This window comes from Pseudophryne corroboree, chromosome 8 (genome assembly GCF_028390025.1).
Source record: "Pseudophryne corroboree isolate aPseCor3 chromosome 8, aPseCor3.hap2, whole genome shotgun sequence".
Taxonomy (NCBI): Eukaryota; Metazoa; Chordata; class Amphibia; order Anura; family Myobatrachidae; genus Pseudophryne; species Pseudophryne corroboree.
This window is the reverse complement of record NC_086451.1, coordinates 234566628-234579569: the sequence shown is the minus strand read 5'-3', so window position 1 is coordinate 234579569 and position 12942 is coordinate 234566628. Positions and strand designations below refer to the sequence as shown.

General features: G+C 46.3%; 1 protein-coding gene across 4 annotated transcripts in view; it reads right to left on the bottom strand.

The window, feature by feature from the left end:
* Window positions 1–12942, bottom strand: part of GDPD2 (glycerophosphodiester phosphodiesterase domain containing 2) — a 375381-nt gene that overhangs the window by 291982 nt on the left and 70457 nt on the right. For all 4 annotated transcript variants that reach the window (XM_063937109.1, XM_063937108.1, XM_063937106.1 and 1 more), the window contains 2 exons: window positions 11334–11437; window positions 11116–11209 (listed from right to left, as the gene is read on the bottom strand). In XM_063937109.1, coding sequence (XP_063793179.1) covers window positions 11116–11209; window positions 11334–11437 — 198 coding nt within the window. The remainder of the gene's footprint in view (window positions 1–11115; window positions 11210–11333; window positions 11438–12942) is intronic.

Here is a 12942-nt window from a genome sequence, read left to right as displayed (position 1 = left end):
TTGCCTGTGTGTTGAACAGATTATAGAGATGTACCAGTGAGTGATGAATTTAAGGAATTGAATTGTCCGTGACTAATTTGCTAATCACATCGTACTTATGTAACAGTTTGCCAACAGGTAACCCAGAGAAACTATTGAATTAAGGTGATCGTACCTACTGTATTGTTTGATGCAGGACTTAATTGCTGAACCACATATGTCTAACAGGTTGCCATTTGGAACCCACAGAAACTATTAAAATAGGGTTTTTGGACCTATTGTTTGACATACTAGGATTATTATAGGAATTTATTTAATCCTTGTGATTGAAATTGTAGCAGGATAATCGCTAGAGTCTTAAACAAGAAAGGCATTTATACCCCTGAAACTTTGTGATATTAATAAGATCCACAGTAATGCTATAATTTGTAATCAAATTTACCCAGACTTAAGGATAGAAATATCAATGAAGAAACTGTAATAATATAGCTATTGAACACAGCCGCATTTCTCAGATACATATGGATTCTGGCTTGGAAATCCAGGTACATGTGTATTAGTTTTGTTATTTAAAAAAAGCAGAAATATCAAGATCTCTCCCCGTTTTTTCTCATTTTAAATGGACTAAATAAAAGTAATATTTGAATGCTTATTTTGTAATAGTTATACGAATGCCTAGGGCACCAATGGTTAGGGAGCACCTTAATTACAGATTTTAATGTCCTCACAGTGACCCACCAGTCGCAGACATGGAAAAGAAGCAGCCAGCAATTGTTTTATTTTGAATTTCTCATCGTTAAGCTTCTGGCGGATGATCATCAGTGACGAGGCAGAGAATAGCCCAAAGTTATGATGTCACTGCACAGTGCCACTCGCCTGGACTCAAAAGTGGAGAGGAGAGGTCAACCTGCTCCATCCCAGATAAAAAGTAATTGAGGGCCCTAAGGCACCACATGTACTTTTACTGCGACTGATCACAATAATGCCACATACAATACAGGAATGTTAGTCATGTTAGTCACAAAAGGATCTAGGATTTAGCGGTAGTACTAAATTAGTTTTCTAATATTTCCACAAATAATATAATTATAATCAATAACGATACTACAAATGGAGCTAATACTAAATGGCTATGCACCAAGTAAATGCTAGACAATGTAAATCTATTACATACAGTATATTATAACTGGAGGATTTTTTCCATTTGAAACCCTAACTATTATGGGTATGTGATTATCTTTTGGTTTTGTTCCGCTGGTGTAAACTTCCGTGAATAGAACCCGCATGGATGCAATTTCCCATCTGAGGAGTTCTGGGACAGAAAGGCTCCCACTCCAACTGAAGAGACGTCCTCCTCCAAGACAAAGGACTTCTCAAACTCAGGCTGTCGTAGCACTGGTTCTGATACAAATGCTGTTTTCAATAGATTAAAGGCCTCAAGAGCTTCCGGAGACCATAGACTCGGGTTTGCACCCTTTTTGGTCAGGGCAGTAATGGGCGCTACTCAGGTGGAGAATCCCTTTATGAACTTCCTATAGCAATTAGCGAAGCCCAATAGCCTTTGCACAGCTTTTAAGGATTGTGGTTGAGTCCAATCTCGGATGGCCTTGACCTTCTCCGGATCCATACGGAGCTCCGTGCCAGAGATAATATATCCGAGGAATGGAATTCTCGGCACTTCGAAAGTGCACTTGGAAATCTTGCCGTACAAGTGGTTCTTGCGAAGATGACGTAGCACCTCTTTGACCTGAATCCTGTGTTCAGAAATGTCGTGGGAAAATCTAAGTATGTCGTCCAGGTATACCACAACACATTGATATAGCATATCCCGAAAGATCTCATTGATAAACCCCTGGAAGACGGCCGGAGCATTACTGAGACCAAACAGCATTACCAGATACTCATAATGCCTGTCTCTGGTGTTAAAAGCGGTCTTCCATTCATCCCCCTGTCTTATACATATGAGACTATAGGCTCCCCTCAAGTTGAGTTTCGTGAAGACTTTAGAACCACAAATTTGATCAAACAGCTCTGTAATCAAGGGTAATGGGTATCCATTCTTTACAGCAATATCATTCAACCCCCGGTAGTCTATGCATGGTCTTAATCCACCATCTTTTTTTCACAAAAAAGAATCCAGCCCCCGCCGGAGATGTAGAGGGCCGAATGAATCCCTTTTGAAGGTTCTCCTTGATATATTCAAACATTGCTTGCATTTCGGGCAAAGACAGAGGGGTACATACGACCACGTGGTGGTATCTTCCCAGCGATCAGGTCAATTGGGCAGTCCCAGGGTCTATGGGGTGGCAACCAGTCGGCTGCTTGCTCGGAGAATACAACTGCAAATTCCTGATAGGGCTCTGGGAGGAATTCTTTGATAGGCTTGGTAGAAGCACGCAAAGGACAGACCAACGTGAGACAATTTGTGTGACAATAGGAACCCCAGGACAAAACTTGTGAAGTCTCCCAATCAATATGAGGATTATGAATCTTGAGCTAGGGTAAGCCGAGAACTAAGCCATGTGACATCTCCGAATCACCAGGAACTCCAGATATTCGCGATGTAATGCTCCAACCTGTAAGTTGAGTGGCTCAGTGCAGTAGGAAACAACTCCATTGGAAATCTGGGTGCGAATAATAGCAGTTAATTTAATGGGTCAGTCAATGGACCTCAATTTCAGGTGAAATTCTTGGACACTACTGGCAGCGATAAAGTTCCCAGCAGCTCCGGAATCCAATAATGCTAATAGAGCCTTAGTAGAAGACCCAGCGTACAGCTGTACCGAAAGTAAACAGTCCTTCCCTGGAGAAGATTTGGCCGTAGTACCTAACTTGACTCCTCCGGAACAAACTAGGCTTGTCCGTTTCCTGGACGGGACTTGCAGGCTTTAATGAAATGATCAGCGGCTCCACATTAGAGGCACAGTCTTTCCTCTCGGTGATGCTGATGTTCTTCGGGAGACAACTGGCAGCAGTTGATCTGCATTGGCTCATCCTGACACGATGGAGAAACATGCCTGGGAGGTGGGAGACGAACCTTTGCCCGACCAGCCCGGCTTCACTCACTTCCGCATATGAAGATCCACTTTGACGCACAGGGAGATCAGCTCCTCGAGACTATTGGGTAGGTCCCTGGTGACTAATTCATCTTTAAGTCGATAAGAAAGGCCACTCCAAAAGGCTGCCCGGAATGCCTCAGTATTCCAACGTAATTTCGAAGCAATGGTCTGGAACTGAATCACATATTGCCCAACGGAACAGGAACCCTACGGAACACGGAGTAAAACCGTAGAAGCCACAGAGGACCTGCCAGGCTCATCGAAAACCCTTCGAAAGGATGCAATAAAGTTAACATAGTTGGAGACTAGTGGATCAGAACGTTCCCATAACGGAGACACCCAGTCCAATGCAGAACCTTCAAGTAGAGAAATGATATATGCCACTTTGGATCTGTCTGTGGGAAAATTATGGGAGAGCAGTTCAAAACGTACCTCGCACTGGTATAGGAACCCGCTGCAATTTTTTGGATCTCCATTATAACAGGATGGAGTGAGAAGCTGAAGACAATGCCTGACTGCCGCCTGTGGCTGGATGGTACTAGAAACAGCTACCGGAGCTGAAGCGGGAGGAACCGCTGAAGGCAGTGTCGCTTGAATTTCATCCAGACGACCCGATAACTCTCAGATACTGCCTCACCTGCCCATGGGCCGCCTCCTGACACTACATGGGAAGCCAAATTCTGAATGGCACTCGCCTCCGCGTTCTGATCCTCCGAGTCCATCTGGCCTGAGTATACAGTCACTGAACTGGCGCTAGAAGCTTGTGCACTCTGGGATTTGTCCGATGTCCGGGACGGGGAACTGAGGCTGGGTCGGAACAAAGAGGGTCAGATGTAAGTCCTCCTCATGCAGCTACTCTAACGTAGGAGGGGTGGTGTTCAACATGGTGATTGAGGACTTCATAAAAGTCTGGTGTTGCGTGACCACGTTGGGTACTGTTGTATAACTGGAAGCGTGACGGTGATCCGGGTTGGTACCCGATATGCATGTATGTCGAGCTCGCTACAACGATCTGGGCTGGTACCGGATATAACAAGTTTGCAGCAGTGATCCGGGCTGATACCTGATATATCGGGTGGTGGTAATGATCCGGGCTGGTACTGGATATAACTGGTTTGCAGCAACGATCCGGGCTGGTACCAGATATAACGGGTTTGCACAACGATCTGGGCTGGTACCGGATATGTCGGGTTTGCAACAACGATCCGGGCTGGTACCGGATATAACGGGTTTGCAACAACGATCCAGGCTAGTACCGGATATAACGGGTTTGCAGCAACGACCCGGGCTGGTACCGGATATAACGGGTTTTCAGCAGACTGGCGTTGGCAATACAGAAGCTGGAAACGGAGAACTGAACTGATTCTGGTCTCTGTTCACACTGCAGGAATCTGGAAAGTATCCAAAGGCAAAGGACTACAGGAATCACAGCAGGAGCCTGTGGTGAAGCTGTGGTAACAACAATTCTCAGATGCTGGGTTTCTGTCCAGCGCTACCTTTTGTATCTCCCGCCTTGCTCCTATTGGTTGCTGGGGTCATGCAACGGCCGGGGACCACCATTGGTCTATTCCCAGCATGTGATCGCCAGGAACAATGGCGGCACCCCCGGAACGAGGACGGCAGGGACTCCGTTCCCTGCACTCTGCAATCGGCGCCAACCAGCGTAGCCAGGAAGCAGCCCGGGGAATAGCAGCATGCGCCAGCCTCACGTGAAGAAGCCAGCGGAGCAGTAGGCGTGGCGGCCGCCGCTCCCGGACACTGACACCGACCAAGTTGTGGCTTGGCACAACTGTAAGGCCGAGACACCCCGGGCAGCCGCCCAAGAAGAACCCACAGACCTCGTTGAGTGGGCCTGAATAGATGTCGGCAAAGGCAGAGCTATTAAAGTATAGGCCTATTGAATAGTCAACCGGAGGCAGCGAGCAATAGTTTGCTTAGAAGCCAACCAATCTTGGAGGCATCATAAAGGACAAACAGCAGTCAGATTTCAGATGACGGGCCGTCCTTTTGACATAAATCTTCAGAGCCCTGACTACATCCAAGGACTCAGGACCAACGGAAGCGTCAGACAACATGGGAACCACAATACTGTAGGTTGATTCACATGAAAAGCTGACACCACTTTAGGCAAAAACTGAGGATGGGTCCTGAGTTCCAGCCTGTTTTCATGACAAATTAAATAAGGGCTCTTACAGGATAAGGCCCCTAAATTCAGAAACATGTCTGGCAGACGCCAATGCCAATAACATCACTGTCTTCCAGGTGAGAAATTTTAACTCCAATCTATGTAAGGGTTCAACCCAGTCCGATTGAAGAAAGGATAGAACCACATTGAGATCCCACGGAGCCGTGGGAGGTACAAAGGGCGGTTGCAGATGAAGAACACCTTTTTGTACTTCCGGCAATAAGACGAGTTGCTTCTGGAAGAAAATAGAAAGTGCAGAAATCTGTACTTTGATAGAGCCTAAACGTAGGCCCAGATCCACTCCCGCTTGCAGGATAGAGCCTAAACGTAGGCCCAGATCCACTCCCGCTTGCAGGAAAAGTAGAAAACGACCAATTCTAAACTCCACGGGAAACAGCTTTCTACTTTCACACCAGGAAACATACTTCTTCCAGATACGATGATAATGTTTGAATGTCACCATCTTCCTTCCTTGGATCATGGTGGAAATAACACAGGAGAGAAGACTTCCAAGCCGCTAAACGTAGCTGCTATAAGTCTGGATAGACGAACAGACCTTGTTGAAGAAGATTGTTTTGGAGCGGTAGAGGCCAGGGATCCTCCAGAGCCATGGTTAGGAGGTCCGAGTACCATGCCCGTCGAGGCCAATCCGGGGCAATTAGAATTGCTAGGACGCTTTCCCTTTGTAGTCTTTGGAGAACTCTTGGGATGAGCGGTAGAGGAGGGAACATATACACAAACTGGTACAGCCAAGGAGTCGTCAGCGCGTCCACTCCTACTGCCTGGGGATCCCTCGTTCTGGAACAGTAGTGGCACAGCTTCTTGTTGAGACGAGAAGCCATCAGGTCCATCTGCGGACAGCCCCACCGATGAATTAAGTGTTGAAACACCTGAGGATGTAGACCCCATTCCACCAGATGGAGGTCGTGTCTGCTGAGGAAGTCTTCTTCCCAGTTGTCCACTCCTGGAATGAATATGGCTGAGATGGCCTTTGCATTGGCCTCTGCCCAGAGGAGGATTTTTGACACTTCTCGCATTGCTGCTCTGCTTCTTGTTCCCCCTTGTCAGTTTATGTACGCCACCACTGTGGCGTTGTCCAATTGAACCTGGATCGCCCGATCCTTCAGGAGATGAGAAGCCTGCAGAAGAGCATTGTAGCTTGCCTTGAGTTCCAGGATGTTTATTGGTAGAGCAGATTCCTGTCTTGACCATATCCCCTGGAACCTGGCCCCTTGAGTCACAGCCCCCCAACGCCGTAGGCTGGCATCCGTTGTCCGCAGAATCCACGAGTGTATATTGAAACTCCTGCCTTCCACAAGGTGAGGAACTCGTAGCCACCATAACAGAGAAATCCGGGCTCTCGGAGATAAGGTCACTTCCTGATGCATGTGGAGGTGAGACCCCGACCACTTGTCCAGCAGATCCAGCTGAAATGGTCGGACATGAAATCTGCTGTATTGGATTGCCTCGTAAGCAGCCACCATCTTGCCCAGTAACCTGATGCAAAGATGTCTGTATACCTTGCGAGGACTGAGCATTGAGTGAACCATAGCCTGGATAGACAAGGCCTTATCCCTCGGGAGAAACACCTTTTGAGACACTGTATCCAGTATCATTCCCAGGAACTGAAGATGTTGGGTCGGTTCCAGGTGAGATTTCTGAAAATTTAGGATACACCCATGATCTGTAGGTAGGCGAGTCGTCAGATCGATGCTGTGCAGCAGACACTCCCTGGACACAGGCTTTATTGGGAGATCGTCCAAGTAGGGGACTATGAGGACACCCATCCTGCGCAGTTGCAGCATCATCTCCGCTATGACTTTGGTGAAAACCCTCTGTGCTGTGGATAAGCAAAAGGGTAAAGTAAGGCCTGAAACTGGAAATGGTCATCCAATATGGCGAACCTGAGGTAAGCCTGATGGGGGGGGCCACATGAGAATGTGTAGGTAAGCATTCTTGACATCCAGAGACACCAGGAACTCCCCATCTTCCAAAGCGGACACCACCGCCCGCAGGGATTCCATCTTGAATTTGAACACCAACAGATACGAGTTTAGAGACTTGGGGCCAAATGCAATAGAGTGAGAGTTTCAGAAAGTGAGAGATTTGGTACGGTTATGCAGGTTTTTTAAAAGTGGCAATCATTTACACAGCAAGATCAACCTGGTTTTGCAGTGTAAATAATTGCCACTTTAAAAAAACTGAAAACCCTTACCAAATCTCTCACTTTCTGAAACTCTCACTCTATTACATTTGGCCCTTCAAGTTCAAGATGGGGCGTACCGAACCGTCTGGTTTGGGAACGACAAAGAGCCTGGAGTAAAAACCCCTGTTGCGTTAACGGAGGTGGTACTGGAACAACCACCCCTGTTCACAAAAGTTTTTGAATAGCCTCTCACAAGGAAATTCGGGTAAAGCTGATAAGCCCGACTTGAAAAATCTGTGAAGAGGGAGTGTTTGAAATTCCAGTTGGTATCCTTGGGAAATGCGGTCCCTCACCCAAGGGTCCCAGCAGGACTCCGCCCACACATGGGCGAAGTGTTGAAGGCGAGCACCTACCTGAAAGTCGCCTTGCTGCTGGGGCCAACCATCACACGGTAGGCTTAGCGGCAGGGGATCCAGTGGTCTGGACCAGGGAGACAGCAGTGGCAGGCTTATGGGACTTACCACGAGATCCTCTGGAAGTGGTGGAGACCCCTCAGCCCCTGCCTCTGAACCTTGCTACACGAAAGGACTGCGAGGGTCCTGTGTAAGAACGTCTAGCATGAGGCGCAGCCGACAGCAGATAGGTAGACTTGCCCGCCATTGCTTGGGAGATCCATTTATTTCATCTGTCTCCAAACAGGGCATCACCTGTAAAGGGAAGATTTTCTACACCCTTTTTGGAATCAGCGTCTGCCGACCACTGACATAACCACAGAGCTCTGCGCGCCGAAACAGCCATAGCAGTAGTGCGGCCATTTATCTTACACAACTCCTTAATAGCCTCACTCATAAAATTTGCAGCATCCTGTATATGTTGCAGTAGAGTAATGACCTCATCCTGATGCAGAGAGTCTAAACCGTCAATAACAATATCAGACCACTTGACTATCACCCTGGAAATCCACTCACAAACAACAAACAATTGTGGGGCGTTGTGATGCTCCCTGCTGCTGTTTAAATTGCCTTGAGTGCGGTCTCAATTTTACGGTCAGCTGGCTCTTTAAGGGATATTCTGTAGCCCCTGGTACAGGCAGCACCAATTTCTTAAACAGTCTGGATACAGACGTATCAACTGAAGGGGGGTTTTCCCATACCTGTCTGTCCTCAGCTGGGAGAGTAAAAGTATTTAAAAACCTCTGAGGAATTTTAAATTTTTTTATCAGGGTCTAACCAAGCCTCCCTGGCCAGGGAGTTTAATTCTTTAGACACAGGAAAAGTTGCTGAGGTCTTTGGTCTAACATTAAAGTAAAACTCCTCATCTGGTTCTGCCTCCTGATCCGGTATGCGAAGGACCTCTCTTACAGCAAAAATGAGAGCCTCCACCCCAGCGGACAGGGAGCTGTCCTCATCCATATCATCATCCACATCAGGCTGATCAAAATCAGACTGGAGCACTTGAGGCAGTGAGCGTTTATGTGAAACCACTAGAGGGGGCTGAGAAGCCTTTCTGGTATCTGCTGCTTTGGCCACACAACCAATAGAGTGTTTTAACATCTGTCTCTCTTTTTTTAGCTGCGCTAATTCTGAATTTACATTCTGAAGCATGCTTTTAAAACTATCCAGCCAGTCAGGTGCCTGTGAACTGTGTCCCTGTGGAGATAAGGAACATAGGGGGTCATTCAGAGTTGATCGCTCGTTATCTAATTTTAGCAGCCATGCAAACGCATAGTCGTCGCCCACGGGGGAGTGTATTTTTGCTTTGCAAGTGTGCGAACGCGTGTGCAGCCGAGCGGGACAAATACGTTTTTTGCAGTTTCTGAGTAGCTCTGGACTTACCCAGCCCTTGCGATCACTTCAGCCTGTCCAGTCCCGGTATTGACGTCAGACACCAGCCCTGCAAACGCCTGGACACACCTGCGTTTTTCCAAACACTCCCGAAAACGGTCAGTTGACACCCATAAACGCCCTCTTCCTGTCAATCTCCTTGCGATCGACTGTGCGAATGGATTCTTTGTTAAATCCATCGCCCAGCAATGATCCACTTTGTACCCGTATGATGCGTGTGCGCATTGCGGTGCATGCACAGTAGTAACCTGTTCGCTGCGCTGCGAAAAATGTCAGCGAGCGATCAAATCGGACTGACCCCCATAGTTCACACATGAGTGACCCCGCTGAAGACGACGTTGAGTTACAAGCAGCACACAGAACTATGTCAGCAGACATCTTACACAACTGTAATACAGCGCAGCCCACTGACCAACACCGCACACAGCCCCTAGACAGCCCCTGGAGTGACACTGGGGAGCGGACACCAGCACACAGAACACAGCAGTAAAATGTGTAACGTAAGTGTATGACCTGACAATAGCGCAGAGGCGCTGCCGCTGGTGTGCTTCCCCCCTCCTAACCCCCCTGGTACCAGTACAGTCTTGTAGCAGCGTGCGTCACTGAAGGAGCAGCGTACATGCAGCCCGAATGATCCGCAGCAGCAGGAAATGGCGCCTTCCTACCTCAGGTCCCGCTCCGGGAAGCCCCGACCCCTGTAATGGCGCGCTGTCTTTGAGTGATAGATTATACTGGCACATTATTTACACATCAGAAAATGTATACAGTGCACACAAAGCCTTCAGTGACAGTGAACACTGTGGAGTATCAGCCCTGAGCCAGTTTGCCCGCGGTGGGCACCACAACTCGTGGCCCGAAACCGCTGTGTGACTTGCTGCCGAACTGCACCAGGGACCTGCTAACCCACATCCCGGTGTAACACTCACCGCACCTTGAAACTTCAGCATCTGTTAGAGGGTGGTTGCTTGCTGCTGGTGTGGGCACACATACTAACGATGTGTGATCAGTACCTCAGGAGCTCAGTGTCCTGTCAGCTGGGATTACGAACCATTAACCCTCAGGAGGTTGGTTCGGTTCCCCCTCTAAGTCCAACGAAGCAGGTAGCCTGGTTGCCAACCAGGGCTACCTGAAAATAACAAACTAAAACAAAAATAAAGGAAACTCTCTGGAGCTCCAGAGAAATGCACCCGGCTCCTTGGGCACATTTTCTAAAACAGAGTCTGGTAGGAGGGGCATAGAGGGGAGAAGCCAGCACACACATACACACACTACAGGGTTTTAAAGTGCCAGGCTCCAGTGGACCCAATCTATACCCCATGGTACTAAAGTACAGAACCTAAGTATCCACTAGGACATTACAGAAATGAAGCATGCATGTTTGCGCTAAATGAATATCAAACAGTATTTATAAATATTATAACATTTTTCCTGTCTTGGCATTTTACAGCTGATCCTATAATCGCTTATTTTAATACGATACGGCCGGCGGGCTACCCAGCGGCAGGGGGGGGAGAAGTGACGGGGGGAGTGAAGTTTCTTCACTTCCCCCGTCACCCGGCTCCATAGCATTGCATGCTAATATGGATGAGATTGTCCATATTGACCTGCATGCATAAGCGACGGGACACCAACGATGAACGAATGCGGGGCCGCGCATCATTCATTGTTGGTGCCTACACACTGAACAATATGAACAAGAATGTTCATATCGTTTAGTGAAATGTATAAGTGTGTAGGGCCCATTACAGTTACTGACCTGCGATGCCAGGTATTGGCCTAATCTTAAGGTCAGTGATTTGCAAAGTGTTCTGGGAAACACTGGTCACAAGTCACCTATTGTACGTCCATCTGCCAAACCTTGTGTTTCACCCTCACCAATATCACCAACCTATGCACACATACCAGCAGTAAGAGGCAATATGTGAGTAGAACAGCAGCCACTGTGATCAGCACAACAGACCAATCTTGCCATAAGCCCAGGAGTCGAAAGATTTCCCTGCAGAAAACATTACACATATATGATGATGACACAAAAAGTCACATATGATAAGTACAAACAGTGTCATAATCCACCAGTAGACTGAGAGTCTGGGAAATAGAGAGGATGGCAGAATACTTACTCATTGAAATTGTGTATGTCATTTTTAAGGATCAGGGTAACATACATCCATATCAAGGTAAACAGGAACACACAGAGGACCAGAAGAACCCAGATACACTCACACTGTAAAACAATGATAACTATCAGTAGCAGTCATAAACTTTACATACTACGTTACAATTATGCACCCTAAGCTATAATCATCAAGCAAATTTCTACAAAAAAAAATGCAGAACTTTCCACATAATTTAAGCATCCCCGCTATTTAGCAAAGGGTTAATGGAGAAGATAATGCAAGCCATTGCTTTCTACAGCACTTCAATATTTTCTGCTATTTAGGTAGCAAGAAAACATTATAAAAATATTAAATATTAATGATAAAATAGGTAAAAACGCATATATATATATATATACCGATCGCAATAATTTGTTGGCTTTTTCTAGTTGTCATCCTAGACCTTTAATTTCAGGATTGCCTTATTCCCAGTTCATCCGTGTTCGACGGATTACATCTGATACTAGACAAGCTGAAATACAGATTAATAATTTATTATCCAAGTTTCTTGAACGAGGATATGACCCTGACTTGTTGCACCAACTAAAAATAGGGTCCTTAATATGGATAGGATGGAATTATTGCAACCTAGCAATAAGAAAGAACGCAATATTCTTCCATGGGTCAATCAATTTACCACGGCTAGTGGTACTATTAATAAAGTTTCTAAAAAATTATGGCCCTTGATTGAATCTGACCCTGATTGTCATTTGACAGATACCCAATTGATGCCCTGTCACAAACGAGGTCGCAATATACGTGACATTCTAGTTAAAGCGGACATTTCTGTGCCAGCCCCTGATATCTATAGAGGCAAGTTGGGTTGCATACGTTGTACCTGTGTCACCTGTAAATTTTTGATCCCAGGTGACACGTTTTACCATCCTCAAACAGGTAAGAATATGCATATTAAGCACAGTCTTACCTGTAAGTCTAAGTTCACTGTATATCAGATCATCTGCCCGTGCGGCTTATCCTATATAGGTAAGACGGAGTGCCCCTTTAAAGATAGGATGGCCGCTCACCGTTCGGCTATTAAGACTGCTTTAACTGTTGGTAAAAGTGATCAGCCAGTGGCAAGGCATTTCCTGGCTGCTTCCCACAACCTTACCACTTTAAAATACAGAATGATAGATCATATCCCGCAGTCTTTACGAGGTGGCAATAGGGGTCTTAAACTATTACAATGTGAGGCACGCTGGATCTTCAGATTGGGTACAGTGGCCCCTAATGGCCTTAATGAACATTCAGGCATTAATGTTTTGGCCAATAGTGACTAATTAGTTGTACTGTATTAGCATTTTTTGTTTATGTAGTACTTGTTGGCGCATTAGTATGTGAATACGTCTTTTTCTTATATATGATATGCTGCTATATGACAAACTGTTTAACCGTTTAGCCGTATATGTTACTATCTATATATGGCCAGTTTTTGCATTGTGACCATGCTTGCTAGTTCTAGTAGTCATTTATTGTGCATTTTTAGTATGATAAATATGAGTATTAGTGCATTATGTTATCTTTTTGTGATTACTTTAATTAGCTGTGACATTGTTTATGCACGGTATCCTGT